At 44.3% G+C, this 23,580-nt stretch overlaps 3 protein-coding genes across 6 annotated transcripts in view; 1 reads left to right on the top strand and 2 right to left on the bottom strand.

Moving 5' to 3' along the window:
- LOC125763475 (zinc finger protein 391-like) overlaps nt 1–23,580 on the top strand; it is a 223,971-nt gene that overhangs the window by 5,989 nt on the left and 194,402 nt on the right. The window lies entirely within an intron of this gene.
- LOC125763373 (uncharacterized) lies at nt 55–13,867 on the bottom strand. Its single transcript, XM_049426471.1, has 7 exons — nt 12,223–13,867; nt 3,989–4,287; nt 2,936–3,541; nt 2,404–2,857; nt 1,213–2,342; nt 994–1,136; nt 55–928 (listed from the first exon to the last, which is right to left on the bottom strand). The coding sequence occupies exons 1-7, from the start codon at nt 12,281–12,283 to the stop codon at nt 202–204; spliced, it is 3,420 nt and encodes a 1,139-aa protein (XP_049282428.1). The 5' UTR covers nt 12,284–13,867; the 3' UTR covers nt 55–201.
- Nucleotides 14,626–19,247, bottom strand: LOC125763525 (uncharacterized). 3 transcript variants are annotated; one of them, XM_049426799.1, is made up of 5 exons: nt 18,719–19,247; nt 17,196–17,261; nt 15,729–15,926; nt 15,310–15,420; nt 14,626–15,241 (listed from the first exon to the last, which is right to left on the bottom strand). In XM_049426799.1, exons 2-5 carry the CDS (start codon nt 17,254–17,256, stop codon nt 15,012–15,014), a joined length of 600 nt encoding a protein of 199 aa, XP_049282756.1. In that variant the 5' UTR covers nt 17,257–17,261; nt 18,719–19,247; the 3' UTR covers nt 14,626–15,011. The 3 variants fall into 3 exon arrangements, with proteins under 3 accessions (XP_049282756.1, XP_049282755.1, XP_049282757.1); XM_049426798.1 differs by lacking the exon at nt 18,719–19,247 and adding an exon at nt 17,663–18,703; XM_049426800.1 differs by lacking the exon at nt 18,719–19,247 and adding an exon at nt 17,691–18,703.

Raw genomic sequence — 23,580 nt, 5'->3', positions numbered from 1 at the left:
ATAAACCTCAAAGATACGGATGTACGGATACGCTTTTATAAAAAGAGCAAAGCATACAGTTTAATTTAATTTATTTTAACTACATATTGTACAAATGTTTTATTGAGTTTCGTATGAGTATTGATCATAAATCAACATCGATCATCTTTCCGCATCCCCATGCCAACCCTCCTCCTCCCGTCCAAAAAAATCCATCCAAATTCACCTCTTCCTTCTTCGATCATAATTTGGGTTCCGTATAAGATGTCCGCTGGTACCATCGTTTTTAACCTCAATCCGGCGAATCTTGCTGAGTATGGGTGCCGCCGTTGGAAGGATGTTGTGGTTCAGCGGTGAAACACTTGCCGGATGCTCCGTGTTCAACACATTCGCGTATTCCTCCTCCTGCTCTCGTCCTTCCGGCTCGATCATCATTTCCTCGGAACGAAACGGATCGATCGGAGGTTCCTCAGTGGCAATGATAAGAGTTGTGGTGGTTGGGACGGAAGACGTTCGGAACATTGAGGACGCCGGTGGTCTTCCATCATCTTCATCTTCTCCGGACATAGGGGATGGACCCACAGTACTGCTGCTGCTTGCACTGGAAGACTCAATCATTCCACCGCCGCTATTCCCTCGCTGCAGTTCCGCATCAATATCTTCGAGCGTAATTGGAACGGATGAGGAGGGAGCGGATGGCATCGATATGACGGTTTTTGGCCGAGCTGGTGTTACTGAGGCATGCTCTGGTACTGCCTCCGTAGTGACGTACTTAACCGGGTACGGTTGATTTTGATTGTATCGTTCATCGTTGTCTTCCAGCGTGTTGCCGTTGACTTCGTCGTTTTCTGGAACCACATTCGGGATCTCGATCGAACCTTGCTTAGCTCCCTTGGCACGTTGTTGCTTCATCTTCTCCTCCATCTCTTGGAATTTGAGGGCAAGATACCTGAAATATGGAATCGCAATTAGAAGAAGTAGTGACACAAAGTTTGAATAATGCTTCCAGCGTACTTATCAACCAGTGGTCCACTGTAATCTTCCGGGAACTTGGGTGTGAAGGGAAGAATGTACTTGTACAATCGCTCGTTCAGGACGTACAGTTGCGCAGTAGTGGAGCATTTCACATTGAACCACCAGTCACATGTCAGAGCGACCTAAAACAAAGACCCAGAAATAGGACCATGTCAAAATCTTCACAAGCAAGTCAACGCTAAAGCCGTTCCAACAAACCTGACTGAAGATGGTCCCATTCGGACACAGGAAGGATGCTTTACCACCGTTAAGATCACAGTAGTGCCACACCTGACAGTTCGTTTCCGGATCACCGAAAAATCCTTTGTACCGTTGATCCTTACACTTGAAGCTCGTTTCGGGGATTTCTGCTAGTGCGGGATAATCAATGCCGGGTTTACCGGTGTTTGGTCCGGGCGATACGATCTTGTTGATCAACATCGGTGGCCCGGCCCGATACTTATCCGTGTCGACGTACGTTTCCGGCTCAAGAGTCGTATAGTTCGTATGTTCGTATACCGGCTCTGCTAACTCTGGTCGTTCTACCTCCGGCCGATGGTGACCGTTTGCTTTCAGATTGTTCAGAATCTTTACCAAGGTGCGGATGGAGTTGTCAATGTTATCCGGTGTGAGTGTTTTCGGGAGAAGATTACTATCTTGCAGGTTCTTGAGCAAATCGGATAATGACCCGGTAGCCGCGCCATGTGGTAGACCTAGTGCTTGCTCACGCTCCGTTACTGGAGCAAGCGGAATGGGTCTCGGTTTGTGTTGGCTTGGGTGACGCATCGATTGAGGATAGAAGCGTTGCCGGTTGGCATACTCCGTGCGATTATTTCGCGCAGGCTTAGGAGATTGATGGTGATAGACCGGGTACAAGGGTGTTTCATGTACCGGAGGTGATGCTGTAGTGACGGAAGACCCAGTAGAGTACGTTACAGGTCTGGAGGTGGTAGTCGAATACGTTGCCACCGACTGTGGTGCATGTGCGTACGGGTATGATTGTTCGGGCATTGCGTGATGATGTTTTACCGGCACTTTGTATACCTTATAGTTTGGTCCGATAAAGTACTGTCCAGTAATGGCTGGACTCTTAGAACTCACATCCGGAATGACTACCTTCTGTGGTGTATGCTGTGGTAAGATCGTTTCTGTCAAATGCTGTCGTGGAGGTGGCAACGTTTGTTGGTGCTTGGTGGGAGGTGGCACATGCTCCTGCACCTTGTATAGCTGTTGGCCGATTGTGTAATAGGTGCCTGAAGGTTGTTCAGGTTGTGCCTCACTAGCGTGATTGTGTGGATCGACAGAAATTCTTACCGGAACCACTCCTGGAATCCGTGGTCTCGTATAACCTTAAAGGAGATCGATTATTGGGATAGTTTCTTCAAACTTCAAGAGTTCTACACAACTTACCACTATGATTGGAGTGCTGCTTGCGACCTTCACTGGGCTTTTCTTTATAGTACACCTGGTAAGGTACTGGAGTAGGTGTAGACACTGAAATCCTTGGTTTTTCGTAGTAATATTTAGGAACAGTTTTCACTACTACGTACGGTGAAGACACAACTTCACCATGGGCTCGATTATCCTGTACCGGAGCACCATGATCGTACGATGAATAAACGGCCACTGTTGGTTGTTCGGTAACTGTGTTCTTTAGGTACGAAATCGGAGAAACTCCAGATGTAGCACGCCCGCCTTCCTGCTGATACTGAGAACTCACTGTGGGTGCGTTAGGTCCACTACTGCTACTACTGCTACTGCTACTACTCCCACTAGTCATGGGTGTGAAAGGACCCGGTATAGTGTTCGATGGCAGAAATGGATTAATGATCTTCTTCTTGTACGTGACCGGAACTGTTTGATACTGGAATGGGAAAAGATGTCTTGCTTTAGGCTTTGTTCTCCACACACTCACTCATAGTTCCGGTTTCCTCACACTCACCAGGGCCGGTTTACGTGAAGGGGCAAGCTCACTAGCAACAGTAGGAAGAAAGTATTTACCACCACCGGACGGTAAATCACTTCCAGCTTCATCCTCAGCCGCATGTTTCGTGTGCACCTCAATGCCGTACAGCTTTTGTGGTAAAACGGCAGCAAACCTTTGCGGAACCTGTTCGTACTGATCCCGTTCCCGGGGTATGACGGCGTACTTGGGCCGTTCGTAAATATCACTACCGGGCCCGTTGTGGTTGTCACTGTGATCGCTTGATGAGGCAGTGTTAAGCACCGAGTATGACGTTGGCGTCCCATGGGAGGTACTGGGCGAACCACCGACGGACACCACTTTCACGGGCGTTTGCTGCTGCTGGTGCCGGTGATTGTACTCGTAGGTGAAGGGATTTATGCTGACCGCGGGCAGTGACTTAAGGCCGGCGGATGAAATCAACTTTGTATTGTAGTACGGCTTACGGTGCTGCACCAGCGGTCGCTGCAGATCGTACGCAAGCGTTTCTTCTTGCTGCCGATACGGTTGCTGCTGCTTGGTGTGCTTCGGTGTGTAATAATTTTGCCGAATGTCTGCCACAGGCTCTTGTCGGACAGGAACATTCTAAACCAAGTAGGAAAGAAAAGGTTAACGAATTGCAGGAGTCTTTCTAAGGTATCCGCAAATTTAATGGCCATACATTGCTCTCCTCGCTGGCGATCAACAGTGAACCAGCGTAGGAGGAAAACGTAATAAAAACCCTTCGAAAGCGTGAAGCATGATCTGAACTAGATTCTTGTGCCGATCGCGTGGCTTGATACGGGCTGACCGGGCATGTCATTGTCTGTCGGGTTGTCCGGTAAAACTCGTTACATAAACGGTAAAACCTTATGCCACATTTATTCTATCCAAATAATGTCCGTTCGCGTTTCCCTTTCCTCTAGCTACGGCTAGAGAGAATGGTGAAGGGATCATCTGGTCGCTGACATAGGGGGATGGGTGAAAAAGGCCGGTGGAAAGGGAGCCGTGTACCTTAATCCTAGCAATCTGCATACATAAGGCAATACTCACGATCGGCCTATAATTATAGACCTGGTTGAACGACGGCTGATAGTCCGCATTATCGGTTGCGCCGGATGGTGGCGCAGCCGTCGACGTTACGTAGTACTGCATGTAAGGGATCAGCCTCCGGTGGCGATCGGTGGACGACATGGCGGATGAGCTGTTGTGGGGTGAGACGCCCGCTGCGGACAAAGGATCAATTCCTCCCGTCTGATGAATGTCCCGCTGGGTCGCGGCATCCTTTGTGTGGTGAGTTGGACCCGGTCCGGGTCTTATCATCGTTCCTTCTAATCCGATGATGCACATCGCTGCAAAATTATTCAATGAAACAGAACAGCAAAACCCGCCGGTGAGATCATTATGATTGGTGTTGATTTTCTTTTTTTTAATTTTAATTTCACATCTGCTAAGCTGCACATAAATTAAAAGACAAATAGAAATCGCTTTCATGCGGGTCACCAAGCAAAAAACCGTGACGACCGGGGAGATGCGACCCGCTAGTGTGGTGGAAAACATGTGGAAAAAGGTTGGAAATTATGTTGTGTTCCGTTTCGATCGATGCGTGTAGTGTGTGTCCCCTCGGCAGCTTCACGCTAAGCCTCATCTGTCCAACCATGACCGGGGTGATTTGGTCACGCTCGTTTTCAACACATTAATTTTTGCGCACCGGCTCACACACATATAAACTGCGGGGGGGTTGGTGGGTTGGAAAGATCATCACCCGCATCGCCATCTCAATCGATCGGTAGGCGATTCGGCGTTGGCCGTGAGATGCCACATCAAGGCTTTTCGGCCAATGGTTTCGATGTGGTGTACGACGACGAAGAAAAACGGCGACACCGTTACTCAATCAACAATCTCGCACGCATTCTCGCGTTCGCCGCTGTCGCTGTTTGCGCGACTTCTTGGTAATGGATTACCTCGTGTGCTTTCGGTTTTCCACACCATGCCATGCGTCTGGTTTTTTTTTCGTTTTGGTGTTTATTTTTTTTTTGTGTGTGTTAGGAAAATTTTCTTGTGACCTCTGGTCTTAGGCGGCTGTAAATTATTAATTCCGTGAGGTGTTTGAAGCAAACTAAATCAATTACAAGCTTTTGGCCCGGCGGGAGGGAGGGCAAGAAGCAGAAAAGGTGGATGTTTCTAATTATGAAATAGCAAATTTGTGTCGTTCGTTCGGTTCGAGGATCGATTGGAAGATCATCGATTTGTCTTTTACCGTGGCGCACCAACTAATCTGCCCAGGAAAGTGTGAGCCAAACGTTTTGCAATCAAACTACCAACCCGGTTCTGCCAATTGGCAAACGTTTTTAAGCACGCCAATGCGCCAACCTGTAAAAGGGTGTAAAATGTGCGAAGGAGAAGCGCCAGCGAAAATTGTGGCCAATTTTCGGTGGCAGAATTCCTCAAAGTCGTCTGAGGTGTAATTTTTTTTTGGTGAAGGAAAGGAATTTATAACGTGCCGGTGGTCGGTTTTGCTGCTTCATCTGCAAATTCTTCGCGTTTTTTGCCTTTTTTTGGCGACTTTGTTTGGTGGAGGTGGTGGTGGTGCTCGTGATCTAATCCTCTGCAACGGTTGTTACAACTCACCCATCCGTTTGGTAGATCCATAAATGGCCACCAGCAATTGCAATTTAAGTGGTTTAGTGCTCTAGAAAATTTAATCTCTGCCCGGCTGAACTGATTATTAGCGCTGACCCATTCACTGTGTACATTGTGTGCACGTCGGCAGCTAACATCGGTGACGGGTCAATCAGCTACCCAGCGACACACTGCAGGGCAAATAAAAAAAAAACAGAATGCAGCCGGTTGAGCACTCCCTTCCGGGCTCCGCTGTTCACGGTTTGAAATTGTCCTCGGGGTAGTTGGCGTGGGTGCCACAAACCCCACCCAACAATGCTGGTGAAGTGATGGTGAAGGATTTTCTCACCCGTTTGTTGTTTTGTTCCGAGTTCTTTTGCTTCGATCTTGTTCCCTTACTAGCCGTGTGTAATTGTAAACAAAGGGAAAACTTCGTGCCTCCGGTGACCTTGCGTTCTGGAGCGTTTACCACCCCGTTGGTGGTGGTGGTGGTCGCAGATTCTGTCGCACCGCAAAACACAACGGGTACGGGTTTTGATCCCGTTTGTTGCAGGCATTCCCACGACGGCACGCTTTTATTGGTTGTGGAACGCGCGCACAGATCCATGATCGTAGATCTTCAAGATCACGACCGGCACCAAAAATAATAAAATCATTATTTGAAGTGCGCCCGCCGCGGTTTTGCGCCTTTAATCGATCAACCAATTAACTTGTTTTGAATGCATATTCAATTGAGAAAAGCGGATACGCTTTTCTTCCGATGTGCGGTAAAGCGAGCAGAGCGTGAAGTGTGTGGAAAGGTTATCATGATTGAAGGTAAACATTTTTTTTGTTCAATTCCAATTAGATTGCTTGAAGAAACACTGGTGTGACGAATTCATCTCGAAAGACGTTTATCCTTATTTTTATTATTTTGGAATTATTATTTTGAAAAAGTTATGAAAATGTATTGATTTAAAAAAAAATGTTTTAAATAGATTTGATGGATTTTCATTACAAAATAAAATCCGTTGAACGATTATTGACGTAATAATTATAAAATAAAGAAAAAAAAAATCGAAGGTTTACCTTCAATATTTTCCATTGCCACCCTAAGCCCTTAAGCCTTCTAACTAAGTAGCAATAAGTGTCAACGATTTTAATGCGATGAAGCAATAATATTTTCACCCTTCATCAGTGTACCAATATATGGCATTTAGCACCCTATTATAACACTCAATTACACACCGATAATTGAGCCCTTCGCTACAGTATGATTCGATTTTGATGATTTTTGCAACGACCGAATTCGAATTGCTTACTGCGTACCGTATTCTCACTAAACACGCTTCTTTCTCTCACGCAACTCACGCACAGCTGATCGAAAGCCTTAAAAACCGGCTCACCACCGGCTCTTTCACTCTTTCTCTTTTCGCATCTGCTTCGCCTTTAACCACCTGCGGGAGGCTGACCTTGCGACGCGGTCAACGCGGTGGAAAAATAAACGGCACTATCAACGGGCAAGGGCACTTGGTGCAATCACACGCAGTGTTTGCTGGGGAAGAGGAAAAACTAGGTCAAAAGGCAGTATACGCGTACACGGGTTCACAGCAATCAACCGCGGAGGACACAATTTAACGAGAGAAAAACGCACCCCAAAACCGTTGTCAACGTGCCGCACAGGGTGAACAGGTGGAAAACTGGAATTTCTGGAGGTGTTCCTTCCAAGCGTCCGAGGCACATTGTCAATCCAATCTGCCAATGTCAATATCCCGGCACAATACGTAGCGTGGAGAAATGAATTAAACTGAGATTGAGCCGGTGGTTGATGAAAAGAAAGATTAACAAAATCAAACTTTCCCTTTTTTTGTTGTTGATGGATTTACATTTGACACCAAACCTGATCGGATGATTGACTTAGAGAAACATATTCAAACAAAAGCGTCAAGAATACAAATTGGCTTGCAGCAGTACCAGCAAAACGGTTGCAAACGAGCGAGAGAAAAGTGAAAAAAATAAAAACCGTCAGACAACAAACGTTTCATTCGAACGTCATCAGCATTGTGCGAGACACATTGTCGCTCTACTTTCTACCTCCGATCTTGCACACACACGCGACCCGTTTTGTACGCCGTTGTGGCCACACATTTTGTGATCATTCCTGTAGATCATTTCTTCTTTTCTTATCCCAAACCCCCTTTTAAAGGTGGCTGGAAAACCTTAAGGGCGTGCGGGGATCGACGACAGAAAACAAAAAAACGATCAAACCTGTTTTTCGAATGCGGAACTAACCATTTTTTTCTTCATCACCGGTTTTTTTTTGTTTGTTTGTCGGACTTTATCGGGGAGAAGGCCTTTTTCGCAGTTTGCACCCGCAGGGAGAATGGCTTTCCGGAGAAAGTCACACTATTGTGCCGGTAAAATCTTATAATTACTAAGACACAATTTATATTGACCTAAAGAACGACTGGCCCGGTAAACGCACCCGGCCAGGGAGTCAGGGGAAAAAGTCATCCCGTATGCAAAAATTTCATAGATTAAGCGATTAGAAAACAGACGAGTAATTACGGCTTTGGCAAATCAAACGACCAAACAATCAAATTAAACGGGGCCGAGAACGGAGAATATCTTATTCCCGCATAAATTTATGGCCGAGGAAATCCGACATAAAACCCCATCGGGGACGATCCTTCCTGTTCGGCGTTAACACCTCTGTCGATCATTTAAGGTAGCAAGGGAAGCGAGATAATGTTTTGCTGCGCTTTTTTTATTTATCTCTCTATATGTCTGTTCCTTTTTTGTGATCTTATCTTTGCTAACGTTTTGGGTGGTTTATTTTCCCGGTTCATCTCTTATTTTTTTCTTTATTAATATTTCATTGAACCTTTCCCCGTGGTTCGTGAACCAGATCCGAGCCTTTCTTCATTTCCTATTTGCAACTTTTTTGTTTGGTTTTGCGAATTTTAGTGATTTGATATGCAAACTAGTCGAGTGGATGCTGATCTTGATTGCTGAACGTATTGCGTTTCAAAATTAGGAATAATAGTGTATTGGAAGGTTTGCAAAAGAAAGAATAAAAGATGCATAATATGTGTATAATGGCGGGTTTTTTTTGCTTCCGCTAAGGTAAATGACCTTCTAGGTCATGCTTTTCATAAAAAAAGAGTTTGTTAGTTATTAGACTTCTTCCTAACCGCGTAGCAGCTGAACTAGTCGACCCCATGGTACCACAACGTACAAAAGACTCAAAGCGACGAAACTCCTAACAAAATTTTTTTTTAATAAAACAACGAAGCGGTTCATTAGTACAAATAAAAGTTGAAATATACTTAATTAATAAAAAACAATTTACATTTTGGAAGAAAATCACGTTAAACGACAAAAGAAAATCAGATTTTTGTACTCTGACTCTGGTCAAATTTTCATATGAGTTGGAAAAAATAAATTTCCACAACTCTCGCAAAGATGTTACATGTGGCCGTTGGACCTCATTCCGATAGCTCGTACCATAAACATCTCATGAATAATTAAAATAATCAACGTCATCTAAGATTTCACTATGATGGACATTCAACCCACCAAAAAAAAAAGGAAAAACAAGGGCTTGAATGCAAAATGTGTATGAAATCAATGTTTTATTTTTGGTTTAAATTTTGCGTTTGTTTTTTGTCTCAACTTCCAACGTTTTTCAGGGCGTTCTAACCGAGCAAAAAAAAAACTTCCAGCGTTTGACGTAATGTTTTATTTATGCAGTATAACTACACGCGATCATAATAAAACATTGTTCTTGTGTTATTTCGTTCATTACATGAAACATTCAGGAAACAAAAAACTGGATTATGAAATTTTAAGATTTTTAATGTAACAATATTATAGTTTTTTGGCCAGTTAAAAATGTTTTCCATAAGGAAACTATATGCATCGTAAGAATGATACCGAACAATCAAATTAAAATCGCCCAACAAAAGTGATCTTTCTATAATTCTCAACAGTTGCATAATCGATAGTCATATGCTTTAAACCAATTAAAGAAGTAAGTGAATAAAGGTATATCGGTTTAAATTCACTTCATTAAAATGCTCACTTTCTCACAAACGTCTATAAATAGCACGATCTGCTGTTATCAAACCGCTTCAAAAGTGTACTGATAATGAAAGGAAATGGCTCTCACTCCACTTCTTGCCCGATTTAATTGTCATTTCCACCCCATTCCGAAGGAAGCAGATCATACCTCACTAAATCGGAAATCGGAACTCCGAAAAACGGCATGCTCGTCATCATTCAATTGTATTGTGTTCGGGCGTGGGCAGAATCGTTCGAACCACTACTATCAGTGGCCATTATCTCGTGCAATGCAGACGCGCGTTATCCTCACCGCCGGGGGCATTTCCTCATTATCCTACAGCCAAAAAATGCGTTTGCGTTTTGTGGTGCTCTTACGTGACACACGACGATGCACGCGAGATGGGCTCCCAGATGGGATGTTTTCGTACGTTATGTTGGTACGTTTACTTTACTAAAGCTAGCCCCCCCATCTTCACGCCATTTGTGCTTCGGTACTGTGTTTGCATTCACATGCAACAATCTCAACCCCAGCGGCATCACACACATGCTTCGTGTATATGTGTGTGAAGGGTTGGAGAGTCGAAGGTGCCCTCCAGCCTCTCTCCCCACCTTTTTCATGGCACGCACTTCGAACTTTTCCGCGATTCCAAGACGGTTGGGGTGCATGTCGCACATACTTCTCGCTCTACTACCTCATCGCCAAGCGCGGCAAGACGTGAGATGTTTGTCTTTTTCCTCATTGTGGCACCCCCGACATTGTGTGGAGCAGCCCTCCTCCAACCAATCGGTGGCAGACCAATATTGCAAGGCTCGTTATTTCACACTCCAATTTTTTTTTCTTCTTTCGGTTTCGTTTCGGATCTCAACCATACCAGTGCCAGTGCTTATGTTTCGCAGGTAACCTAACCATCGGCAGTCGGGCAGGGTGGCATGGATGGAGGCATCAAGACCAACAACCACGATGCAAAACAGAGTGTATGAGATAGTTTTTTTCTGCTGCTTTGTGCTATGTGTGTTTCACTGTTTGTTATTTCTTCAGCCCCCGTTATGCCCGCGGTACTGAAAAGCTAATGCTGCCGTGTGCATCTTATGGTGCGATGCTCGGTATGTTCCGTGAGCTCTCGTGTCCGGGTTTTCCGATCTGTGGCGCAGGGAGGGGAAGGGGGAGAGAATGGTGTTTGCGTTAGCATTACACGTTGCGTTACATTCACCAGCACCAGAAGCATAAGCACCCGCACCGAAATCACCTGAATGGCTGACATTTAGAGGAATTTCGTAGCGATCGCGTACGAATCGAAGCGCTGCACGCCGCGCCACTTGCACATTCTCTTGATTAATGGCTTTCTTTTCCTGGCCCTTGCTTCGTGCTGTATGTGTGTTGCATTATGCTTTGGAAGGGATTGGGTCAGTGCATGATTACTTTGTTCTAGTTCCTGTGCTGAGACGTTAATCGGAGCGTCTAAATCCAATTAGGTTTGGAAGCGCACAAGATGCCGATGTGTTTCGCTCAGAATGTTTACTGTTGTGGAAATACACAAAGGGTTTCATGAGTTAGATCAGTGGTTGGAAAAGTCCGACCCGCTAGACGATTTGATTCGGCCCGCGAGAATTTTTTTGTAGAACTCACGAAGAACAAAAAGTCGAATTATCAAGATATCAGATTATTTTTAGTATCTATCCAATCCAATATCCAATCTCTAGGGTAGTAAACCTTGTATCCATATGTTTCAAGATTTGTTTCAAATATTTGGTCCGCATTTTCTGGTTAATTTTTACTGCCTGGCACTTTTGGTGAAAACTCTGCCGACCCCTGAGTTAGACGATAAGTAAAGGGGTGCTTTTGAAGTGTATCTTCAATAAAAATCAAGAACTCTCATATCTTTAGCTTCATATTGAGACATTCATTAATTCTTCAACAAATTTACAGTCAGTACTCCAAGAACAGCGGAGTTCCAATGCGGCTCAATATCAGGAATTTTTGTAGACAACATTATAGAAAACAACCTAATATTATGTACTTCATTTGTAATGAGAAATATTTTTCTTCTCTGAAGGTTCTTTACTTAAAACTTACTGTCCTAACATAACGCACAATTATTACCGAACAAGTGGTAAAAATAGCTAGCTAGTAAAACTAGCAAATAAGGATGTAGTTATGGTGCTAAACGAGCCCTTCCTTCAAGTAAACTCCCAGCACGGTGCGAATATAATGGAAGGAAGTGTGTTTAAAGACCCTCGCAAAGGGAAGCGAAAAACCCGCCCGCCCCATGCTAGACCTAATGGTAATGACAAACTATTTTCAATTCAGTACGGCCACCAGCAGCATGGCAACGATCACCTGTAACAACAAAAAACAACACAGAAACAAACTCCAACCCATTCACTGCACTACTCGGAGGCTTTTGTGGTGGCAGTTTCCCTTCGAAAAATTTAAATGCAGCTCACTGCAAAGCAGGAACTCGATGCATTTTATTACGACACTGGTCTGGCAACATGACACTCGCTAGGGCAGACACACACACACTCATATACGCACACACGCGCTATGCGGTCGTTTGCCAATTTGTCCGCCAAAGTTAAACCGCAACCGCATACCAAACCCCGGGTGATTTGGCGCCTACCTGTGACCATGAATAGTGGCAGCGTTCGTTGCCTCAGCCATCGTTGATGTCTTGCGTTCATGTTGCTTAGAACGGTACGTATCGTTGCGCACACACTAGAACCGGAACTGGAGCATACGCACGGACGAGTCGGTTACGTTCACGGGTGAAGGCTCTGATGCTGTGTGTATGTGTGTTTGGTGTTTTTTCTGGTTTTTTATCTCGAGTTTTCGCTTTTAAGCCCGTACCTAGTCAGATATGAGTTTCCACTGGCACATGTTATATGCGCGTAGGAAGAGTGAAAGTGTCGTTATCGTATTCAGTTGGATCACTCGCAAATGCAACTTTCAAAAGCACTCCGAGGGCACACACATTCGACACAGCCTGATGCAGATCAGCAAACGGACGCGAACACGCCGCACATTACCGTTAGCGCGTTGCGTTGCGCTTCGAAAACCGCGATGCACCGGGAAGGATGCAGCGACACAGCGGACACCACAACACCGATCGATGGCATAACACGGCCCAGTGTAGACTGGCGCTCACACACAGAACAGGACGATCAGCGGCACCATGTGACGATTACGACACGATTTCTTAATGGAAGCACTCGTCTGTCTTTCTGACCGATGAGGGGGATTTTTTTTTTATTTTCGATCCTCTTTCGTCCGTTAAATGCAATTACCGTACCCTTACGAGAGGTATGTGCGCGTGCGCGAAAAACCATCAAACTGGATCGACCCGGTCCGATCGCGGTGATGCGTCGCGTCCACTTGTACGGCTCGGCTTTGGGGAAGAAGCAAACAAAAAAGGCTGATCCTGACCACAAACCACTCGAAACCACCGTCACTGACTTACTGAACTACTGCTGGCGCTCGCTCGGCTGGCCTACCATGTCCGAGAGCGCCAATCACCCCATGAGAGTCCGAAACGCTTTTCCTGCGCCGTTCCCTTACTCAGTGCTCTTTTTACCCGGGTTGCCGTTTTTCACCGCGAAAGCTCGCTCCAAAGCTTCACCATTCGAGCCCGCAACAAAGACTCGCCGAAAGCACGCCAGCTTGTGGATGGTGAGGAGAGAAAGGCATACAACCGTACTCCGAAGTGCGGCATCTTTTCGCCAGCCACACGGGACGGGAGTACATTTCGACGAAGTAAAAATCAAACGCTGCTTTGAGAGCTTTTGCTTTGTCCGTTACAGTGGAGTCGGTTTGCTTTTGTGCTGTCAAACAAAAACTAAAAAAAGCACCCGAGCGAAAGCTCTCCGCGCAGGGGTTTTGCAAATAATAATAATAATAACAATGTGTGGAACTTAATGGTGGAAGAACAGTGGAAGTAGCTCAAGAGAACTTCAAGAAGGAAATTAACCCCTTTTTTCATTGGACACCAGCCGCGGACACCAGCTCACCGCCGTGTGTTCTGTGAATGAGGTTATGGGAATGATGAGGGAAATGGTTCACCCAAAATTGGGATAGAAAGTTATGGGGGGTTTTTTTTGGGGAGGAAATTGAGATGATAAGTAATGTGGCACACTATTTTGACAGATAGTAACTGTCATTGGAATAGAAAAAAGAGCCAAGAGGAAATATGATTGAAACCGTTATAATTTAAATTCGTCTATCATTATCGAAAATTGTATTCGTAGCGCATACAAAATGGGGTCTTTTTGGAAGCTTTTTTAAAGTGTCAATCTTTATGGTTTCCAAGATCTATTATGTTTTTAGTACATCACTTAGTAATTATCTTTTTTTGCCTTTAAAAAAATTTTTTAAGCTATATTTTTGTGGAAAATTGTGGTGGTGAAATTATAGACAATGAATCTTGATTGAAGTTATTTACATGGATACAATCACACATACAAAAGGGGCCGTTTTGGAAGCTTTTTTAAAATGTGAAACTTTATGGCTTCCAAGATCTACTATGTTTTTAGTACATCACTTAGTAATTATCATTCCTTTGCCCTTTAAACGTATTTTGTAAGGTTTTTATTGTGGAAAAGGGGTTGATGGAATTAAAGAAAAATAATCTTGATAGAAGTTATTTGCATGAATAAAATCACACATACAAAATGGGTCATTCTAGAAAAAAAATTTTTTTTTTTAAATGTTAAACTTTATGGTTTCCAAGATCTACTATGTTTTTAGTACATCACTTATTAATTATCATTCCTTTGCCCTTTAAACGTATTTTGTAAAGTTTTTAGTGTGAAAAGATGGTTACGGAATTTAAGGAAAATATTCTTGATTTAAGTTGTTTACATGGATTCAGATAATAATTTAAGTTAAGCTCTTTAGATATAAAGAATTTACAACGTACTAAGCAGATAAGATATTGTCCTTTATTCTTTGTCAGCCTTAAGCCATAAAGTCTCTCTGGCTTCATCGACGTGATTTGCAATGATTAGAAAAAAATGAAAACAAACTGTAATTGGTGGTAAACTCATATGTACATACTTTATTACACTTTATATTAAGTTTTTGTTTATACAATAATACAACCGATAACGAGTAATGCCTAGCTTTAGTAAGATAGCATCTTCTTGGTAGGACTCAAATAAGCAACATTTACAAAAGATTATCGGTATCGGAAGGAAGGGAAGGTTTTGGAAGAGGAAGAGAACATATTTCTTGTCTGACAAAACACAAAACACGTAGCTGATAGAGACACTCACTAACTTTTGATTCGACATTGACGATCGACATTCGCACGGCATTCATCTTACACACTAGCGCAACTATAAAATAAATAGTGATGATATTTAACACGAGGGCGCCAAGACGCCAAGAGTTTTTGTGTTTTTTTTTTCTTTTTTTCTACACGTTAAAAATCTCGTCCACCAGCTGGCGGGTGATGACTCGGTGCGGTTGCGTCGGATTGAACTTGGGCCGCTGGTACAGCCGGGCATTGATCGAGTACAGCCGGGGCGAAAGATCACAGCGCACGTTAAACCACCAGTCGCACACGAATACCGCTTGCGAAAACTGCGTACCATTCGGACAGAGGAACGTCGCCTGCCGTCCATCGATGTCGCAATAATGCCATCCTGGTGAATGAAGTGAGACGGGCGCGATGGATCAGTAAGTGGAGCGCTTTTCGGTGTTGGATTCTTACCTTGACATCTCGTGTCCATGTCGGCGAAAAAGCCCGGATATTCTTGCTCGTCACAGTAGAAGTTCGTGTACGGTATGGTGGCCAATATCGGATAGTCAGTTCCTGGTCGACCTGTTACGTGAAGCAGAAGAAACAAAAGGTACTTAAAACCCGTATCTCGACCTTCGTGGAATAGTTAGTTACGCGCTAGAACTTGTTCGTCTTATTGGTGAATAATAGAAAAATTGTTCGATATAAGTTACGATTGCTTCGAAAACAATCGCCTTCAGCGTAGACATGCCGAACGCAGTAAAATTTAATGTGTTTTGGAAGGTTTTGTGTTCTTCACAGCGCTAAATGAAACATCAATCATTTCAAGGCTCCAAACACTAGTCGACTGTTGGACGGTTGAATTAGCATATCTGTGAAACATAACTCACCAGGAATTGATTTACCCAGCTCCAGGTACTCCTGTACGGATGGGCTCAAGAAACCGGGCGGTATTACGGGCACATCCTGCTGGCTGTTGCCGCTGGAGTCGAGATCTTGGCTGGGTTCGTTGCCGGCATTCGTTTGCGGTGCGTTCGATGTCCGCACGTTCCGGCCACGTTTGGTACGATTCTTTTCCTCATGACCATCTGGAGATAACAAATTAATAGAGTTATTTCTATGCTTGTTAGGGTTTTTCGTAGCGGCCGTTTCTTTTGAAAAGCAGAAGAAACGATGGAAACAAAATAAAACCATCCATAAATACAAGCACATGGTACTAAACGGTGTTTTTTTCCTAAACCCTTTTTTAGGAAGCAGATCGGCTTTTTTTATAGATCAATAATTTTAAATTAATTTAAATGAGTGACTCCCTCTAATTAATCCGTCGGTAGATCCGGTTTCCGAAATTCCATTCACTCTGACGAAGCGATTTAAAGAACCTGGTGCTGTTTCGGCTCTTTTTGGAAGCAAAACCATTTGTGTATTAATATTTTAATTGCATAGCATTACCGATGGTGGCGATTAAATATGCAAAAGACCCCGAAATTGTTGAGCCGCACAAACGAGCTATTAGCTTTTTTTCTATTAGCGTTTGTAAAGAAGGGTGGAGAATGGGAAAATCATAAGAAAGAGAACAGGAGGAAACATAAACTCGGCAAATTGTTTGTGTCCAGGGATGAGCAAATGTTGGAGGAAAAATGGGGGAAAGAAATGTAAACTTCTGTTTTCCCTTTTTTATTGTATTTTTTATATTTTCAAATATTTTTATACTAAGTTATTTTCTACAAAGAACTAAAACTTCACTACATTTTAAGGCCGATTATGAGTCAGTTCTCAAATCGAATCTATAGCGGATCATGTCTCACGAAAAAAAAGTCATGAAACTCGAAGATTTATGATACCGAAGATTCTTTGAAGATTCAACAAGCTTCCTGATATGGATTTGTTCGGTCTAAAAATTAATTCAGTTTCAATAAGCAGACCCACAATAATCGTAGTTCGTACAGTTGTTCAACCCTGCCTTCGCATCCTATCGTTTGTCGTTAAAATCAACGCACCGAAGTCAAGGAAATTGTCGAACTGATCGGACAAGGCCAAGACCGGTCATGGGGTGCCTTTTGTTTCATCTCAGACACAGGGTACGGGGAAGGTACCCATGAAACATAAATCACGCCCTGTTGTGATTAGAGGCGCCGCGAACGTCCAAACGTCGAACGTCCTTCTGCGCAACGGGGCTGCCCGAAGATGAAATAACCGTTTTGGTTCGATTTGGGCAGATGAGACACAGTTCGCACCATCGTGCGACATTTGCATGCTTCCTTAATCGTATTCGATCCGCGCACACACACACACACAAACAGAAGCAGGGGCGGAATCCGGGACAGCCCGGACAGGGTTATGTAACGCTTGAAGCTTACCTATAATTAGTAGACAACCAAATATCAGTAACACTACCGAGTTGGCCCGCCGGAGAAACATCGTAGCTGTGGAGTTGTTTTGTTGAGAAGGCAAGAAGAAGAAAAAATGGTGACGATAAAGTTATAATTTTCATAACCGAGGTGACACTTTAGAAAATTGGCAAATGGAGCCAAACACAGCTATTCGTGCGGAGGATTTTATGGTTCACGGATTGTTTATTTGCATAATGTTAGCACATCTTCCACACATCTTCACTTGCAAAATAAAAAAAACGATGGATACGGGGAGCCTGGTTTAACAACCAAACGGGAACGCACTTATCGCATAACGTGATGTCTTTCTCTCCCGTTTGGAAGTCTTCGCTACCACACACAAACACACACGGCACACAACCCAAAAAACACACACGTGGAAAGTCTGAAGATGTTACAGGAAGATGTAACGAAGATGATTGCTATTATCTAACTTTGCATGTGCACGCAAACAACTTTTACTTTTACACCACGTTTTACCGTCGCCAGCGCGCGTCTGTAACGTAGAAGAACGAATCGGGTCCCGAGACCTCTGACTCTGGCCGACCAGGCATCATCCATCCGCGGGACGCTCTCTCTCTCCCTCTCTGGGTGGCGCGAACTCGTTCGTTTTCTCTCTCTCTGCGTCTCTTGAAATACGAAAGACTTCAATGACGCGAGCAGGCGACAAACCGCGCGGTTCGATGACGATTTGCGCTGCTGATGCTTGACCCTTGAGACTTCTACCCCTAGCATCCTCGCATCTCGGTGCGGTATGATTAATGCACCAAGACGACACACCCACATTAAAAAACAGGGAGGTTGCATAGACACATACACACAATCCTAGAGCCCCATAAGCGGATGGAAGGAGGGAGGGAGCCTTTTTGGGCAGGGCTGTCTTGTTGGGCTGGGCCGGGCCCTCAATGTCCGCAGAATTACGTCGACCGACAAATGTTTTCGATCGGTGGTTGAACGGGCGCTCTAATTTGTGGCCACCGCGCACGACCCAATATTGGAGCAGGCGCGTGTTGCGTTGCAAAACCGCCATGAGCACTCCACGGGTATTAGTGGTAAGGAAAGGGGTGGGATGGGGAGCGATAGAAATAAGAGGAAAAAAATCACACAACATAGCACAAAACCGAGATCTGGGTAAATGTCAAGCACCGAAACGTGAGAGAACGTTTGTGGCCGCCGATTGTTGACGCCGTTTGAAGCGGCATTTGTGGCCTTTCGAGCATTGTTCGATGTGTTTAAGCAAACGGACCAACAAACGCAGTAAGACGCGGGACTGGACGCGGAGGAGTTTGAAACATGCATCACCTTCAGAGGGTGGTTTTGTGCATGGCGCGGGGGGGAAGGGGCCGAACGTTCTTGATTAAGAAATAATTAACACTAGAAGTCACCAGCCCAGTGTGCAACGCTGGGTGGGTGAGCTTGCTTTATAATTCGCACGATCTTCAAGGCCCTAATGGCGTTTAGAACCTTCAAGACGGGCTAGCTAATCGCACCTTCTTCAAACTGGGCACACTAAACACTAATCGGCTAATCACTACGCCCACAGTGTGTGGGAAGGATGGACGGAGGGGTTGCAAAGGGAGAGGCAACACTGCGGGACGACACTGCACGATCGGTTCGGTTCTATACACATAGCCCCGTACGACCCATGAACGCTGGACACGGCGACAACAAAACTTCTGCTGATCTCGTGCAGCCGTCAACACATACTGATTCATAACTGTGGGAACCGCATCCGAATGCTCTCGCCGCGGCTGTTATGCTCGCCTCACAGAAAGAGCCTAGACGCACGCCGTCCCGCTTATTCTCGCGCCTTGTTTTCGCTGGTACGTACGTATGCTTCCCCCCCAAAAATACAAACATCAGACAACAATATCTACGTTCGCTTCTCTTCCCTTCTAATTCGAAGCTTGCAAAGACGTTGCAGTAACGATTTTTTTCTTGTAGACTTCTGTTGTTTAACTCGCGATCTTGTAGTCGACATCTCGCTCGCGTCGAATCCGTTTTTTTTTGCTGAGAGAGAGATAGAGAGAGAGAGAGAGAGCGCGGGATGCTGACCCTCGTGCCTGATGTTTTAGGATGCCGGGCCACCCAGCCTTTAATGCTGCGCCAGTCGGGTGCGTACGAGCTCAAGCTACTCTCCGTTCTCTCTGCACCCTTCTACCCCTGTACGCACAACCCCCTGACCTTCGCTAGACAACACGGTGCGGTACGAATTTTATTCTGAAGCAATCCGTTTTCGGGGCAGAATACAATCGAACGGACTGTGCTGTATCCGAATCTTCCTTTCTCGATTCTTTGCCCGCCCGCCGATTGCTGGAGGCGGCTTATTTTCCGTACGGTCCCGGACCGTTGGCCTTCCAGCGTGCAATGGGAATGGTCTGGTTTGCGATGAGATCATATACCGTCACCGCCGTTATATGTCGCCGTCATATGTGGATGGGCTCAAAAGCAAACGCCAGCATGAACGGCATGATCGTGTTCTGGTGGTAACGAAATATAAAACGAAAAAATAAAGGAAAACAGTTAGAATTGAGCGAGTTTTTGGGGGTGACTTTTTTATGATTGGTACTGATCTGGTCGATCGGATGAACGAATGCAAGGACAGTCGGGCGAATGAAAGGTTGAGATTAATTGAAAGGCCATCGTACAAAAGCAAACCGGGGGGGAGGAAGAATAAGTATGTGCTGATCTTTTGCGGAAACAATCTAATGGATTTTGTTACGGGGTAGACCATGCATTAGATCACCGTATGTGTTCAATTAATGAACAGATAAAAGATCAATTCAAACAAATCCATTTTTATTGTATTAGTTGCTAGCATTTTTGCGCTCTTTTTGTGTTTAACATTAACTGGATCAGTTTGAGATAAACCGTTCAATTCAACCACGTTAATGGCTGGCAACACGGCGCTCTATTCGCCAAAGTGATCTAATGCACATTTAGATGCGTTTCAAAGCAACGGCGAATGGTATTTAAACTGACAGTTATGATGACTTGTAGATATGACTCAATCACTGCGTAGTTATTTATTCTGGGGTAAAAATAAAATACAACAACTTATCGTTTCTTTAAGAAGCTGTAGCAAATCGATATTTTACTAATTTCAATTTTGTTAGCATTTTTTGTTATTGTTAATCGTGTATCAAACAAGTATTATATCACAGTTGTTTTTTGCTCTTTTCTTATCGCAATTGATAAAAGATTATTTTTAAACTAATGATCTTTTTATGATTCTCAAACTTTTCTCAAAAAAATTCAATTCAATTGCCAAAACAAATAATCAATTGTAAAATCTCAAAATAGAATGTCTGAATAGCTTTCTCTGCTCTCTTACGACAGTACATTCAATGCCATTCTGCGTACCATCAAATCAAACCATGCAAACAATCGAGTGCGACATGTTTCAAGAACATTTGCCCCAAAGATCTAAAACCGACCAGACGTTCTATCGATTTCTGGTCGCCCGATTCCGGCATATGGAGCACCGAAACAACACCTTCGCCTAACGGCACGGCTAGCTCAAGAAGGGAATGTGTATGTTCTGCCGTACGGTACGCTCTATCGGTCTGTCCGTTCCAATGACAGACACTAAATGATTTGGACATCTGTCTCTCGGTTACGGGCTGGCGCAACCGTGACTGCCGTAAAAACGTGCCATTTTCTTGCACCGACGGACGAAGGACAACCAATAGGATGGCGATGTGTGGTTCATGTGATTACCATGGGACCATGGGATACCATGGGACGTAGGGGTGTTACAATCCTTCAATAAAGGATGGAGAATCTATTGTTTTTTTGGAGGGAAGCGACCGTACGGTTCGGAAGGTTTTTGTTATCGGTGGCAGCATTTTAATGCTTCACTGGAGCACCGGGAATGGAAAAACGGGATCGAGTAAGACAAGCTGGGAAATCGTCCTATGAATGCGAATTGTGCGTGTGTGTGTGTGTGATGGTGGATTGGGGAGATTTCACTTGGTCTTTGCTTTGTTCTGGCCAGCAGGTTTTTTTGCGGGGGAAAAGGAACAAATCTATTGCGTGATGCATTTGGTTTCATCCCCCGGCAGAGGCTAAACAGAAACGTGCATCACATCGGAAAATGAATGTTCCAAGATCGTATCGCGTACGACCGACTAACAACCCCTGTTGACGGTCTTGATAAATGATTCAAACAAGGCATTGGACAGTTCACTGCCTACAAAAATGTTTACTTTTGAATTCTTCGGTTTGCATTCTTTCCTAATTGTGTTTGTTACAATTTCCATTACGAAACGCCTAAATGTATGCAATGCTCACGGCACAAGGGCTTTAACAAGATTGTCAGAAGGGAATCCCAGTTCATTTGGAGTGATATGTTCCAATTGATGTGTCACCTTGCAAACACAAACACACACGCGTATCAATAATCAGGATTCTGCAGCGTCCTGACAAATCAAACGTTGAACAGCGCCAGAAGGAACGTGTTTTGGAACGAAAGTGTTATTTGCAGCTGATTACGCACCGTGGAACAATCGTTCTTGGTGTAACAAATGAAATGAATACAGCCACGTACGGGGAAAGTTTTAATTAGAGAAAAACACATCTTGCCGAAAGGAAGATTGTAGCCTCCGAACGTCTTCTGCTATAGACAATCGATGTTTGTATGAAATTGGATTCAGTTTCACAAACTCAATCATGTTTCCTCATTGTCATTTCCGATTTACTGTGTGATCTCTTCTACACATCGTACGTGGTACGGTGTTAATGGTACATCGTGCTGAGAATGCATTTTCGGATGCGTGGGACAAACTTTGCTTCTGTCTCTGCGTGTTATTGCATAATCCGGCTCACATCCAATAACGTCTCAGAATTAACACCTTTGGGATTATCTTTCACTGGTTCCTCTCTAAAAAATAACAAAGCATAAAACCTACCAGCTCCAGAACTTAACCTTAAGTGACACATAAAACAACCCCTCGTTCGGAGGTTGCCAGTTAACCGGCGCCGGTAACCTTGCCGGTGCGTGTACGTTCACTCCGCACCGAACCGTCAATCAATGAGGGGGATGCTTCGGATAGTACCGTGTATGCAAAGTACTGCCACGGATGGAACCGAACTAAAACTGGCCCTGTGCGTCATCGGATCAAAATAATTAGACCGTAAGCGAGAATGTCTCGCGAACGCGCTGCATCCGAAGGTAGCTGAGCTTCTTTCTGAGGTCTCTGAGGCTGTTGCGGTGCGTCTACGCCAAGGTCTCGCGGCAAACCAGACGAAGAAGACATTCGCCTGGAAACCGAATCCAGCAAAAGGAACGAGCGGATGTATGCTCGGTCAGCAGTGGCTGTTAAAATGATTGCAGTCGAAAGGGTGCTCTAGTTATGGATGGAAGCCGTGGATAGAATGCGACACTCATCGTGCGTGGTTTTTGGAGTGTTTGTTTAGTTCAAGGGAAGGTTTAATTGAAAGGCGATGCGATGGGTTTCTTTGAACCAGAAGCAACCAGTTATTGCGGTTAATTTGGTTTCGGAGATAATCTAATGTTTGCCGAGTGTCGAATGGTTCCAACTCATTTCTGAGTGGAAAATGAACTCATTTTCCATTAATTTAAATATAATTATAGAAGAATAAATCAAGCTATTAAAACGCTTTTAGAGCACTATTGAGGATTAAATTTAATTATCTGAATATAGTCACCACCCGATAAAGAGAGCTACGAACGGATAACACCTGGTTTAGTGAGCTTGCAGAAGGTCCAGGTTCAAATAACTCATTTGCTTCTCTAGAAATTAATTGAGTGGAGAATGAATTACAAGCATTACATTCTCCACTGGATAGAACGCTCAAAATAAATTAAACCATAAGCTCTGTAGATGTAAAATCGCATCATCAACTATTATTCAAGTACAAAAATAAACTATAGATTAGCTCTCGTGAATTAAATCCAACCCTCTTTTTTCTTTACTCCAACTGCACGGAGGGTGGTGAACACTTGGCGAAAAATAATTCCCAATACCATACCACTGCCAGATTTATTGTGGGGTTCAACAGACGAAAAGTCAAACTATCAATTATACACGCTGCCTTGGCATCGGACTAACGGACTCCCAAAACACTCCTCCCCTTCGCAGTGGGTGCAAACAACGTGACAGTTCCATCCGGCGCGGTTGAAGTGGTTTTCGACAAAGTTCCGTCGGTGCCCAACAGTTTCCCAGTTCGGTTAGGTGGTGAAAGTTGTTTGGTTTGGAGTAGCAAGAAACCAATTTTCAGGCTTCAGGTTTGCTGCACAAATCACTGACTACATTTTGGTGACGGTCGTGCTAAAGGCAAAACGAATGAAGTGTGTGCTTCGGTACTGTGGTAGAGTGTTTATTGAATC

The sequence above is a fragment of the Anopheles funestus genome, chromosome 2RL, assembly GCF_943734845.2.
Source record: "Anopheles funestus chromosome 2RL, idAnoFuneDA-416_04, whole genome shotgun sequence".
In the NCBI taxonomy this organism is placed as follows: Eukaryota; Metazoa; Arthropoda; class Insecta; order Diptera; family Culicidae; genus Anopheles; species Anopheles funestus.
The sequence above is the reverse complement of the archived record's forward strand: the minus strand, read 5'-3'. Positions and strand labels throughout refer to the sequence as shown.

Bases quoted from the DNA above. Each gene is read 5' to 3' on its own strand.
- LOC125763373 (XM_049426471.1), bottom strand. From the start codon at position 12,283: ATGAACGCAAGACATCAACGATGGCTGAGGCAACGAACGCTGCCACTA. The intron at 2,858-2,935 runs GTGAGTGTGAGG...TTCCCATTCCAG, and splicing joins CTTCACGTAAACCGGCCCTG to TATCAAACAGTTCCGGTCAC. The intron at 929-993 runs GTACGCTGGAAG...TCCATATTTCAG, and splicing joins AGTGGACCACTGGTTGATAA to GTATCTTGCCCTCAAATTCC.
- LOC125763525 (XM_049426798.1), bottom strand. From the start codon at position 18,035: ATGCAACCTCCCTGTTTTTTAATGTGGGTGTGTCGTCTTGGTGCATTA. The intron at 17,262-17,662 runs GTTAGATAATAG...ACAACTCCACAG, and splicing joins TGTTTGCGTGCACATGCAAA to CTACGATGTTTCTCCGGCGG. The intron at 15,242-15,309 runs GTAAGAATCCAA...TTCATTCACCAG, and splicing joins CATGGACACGAGATGTCAAG to GATGGCATTATTGCGACATC.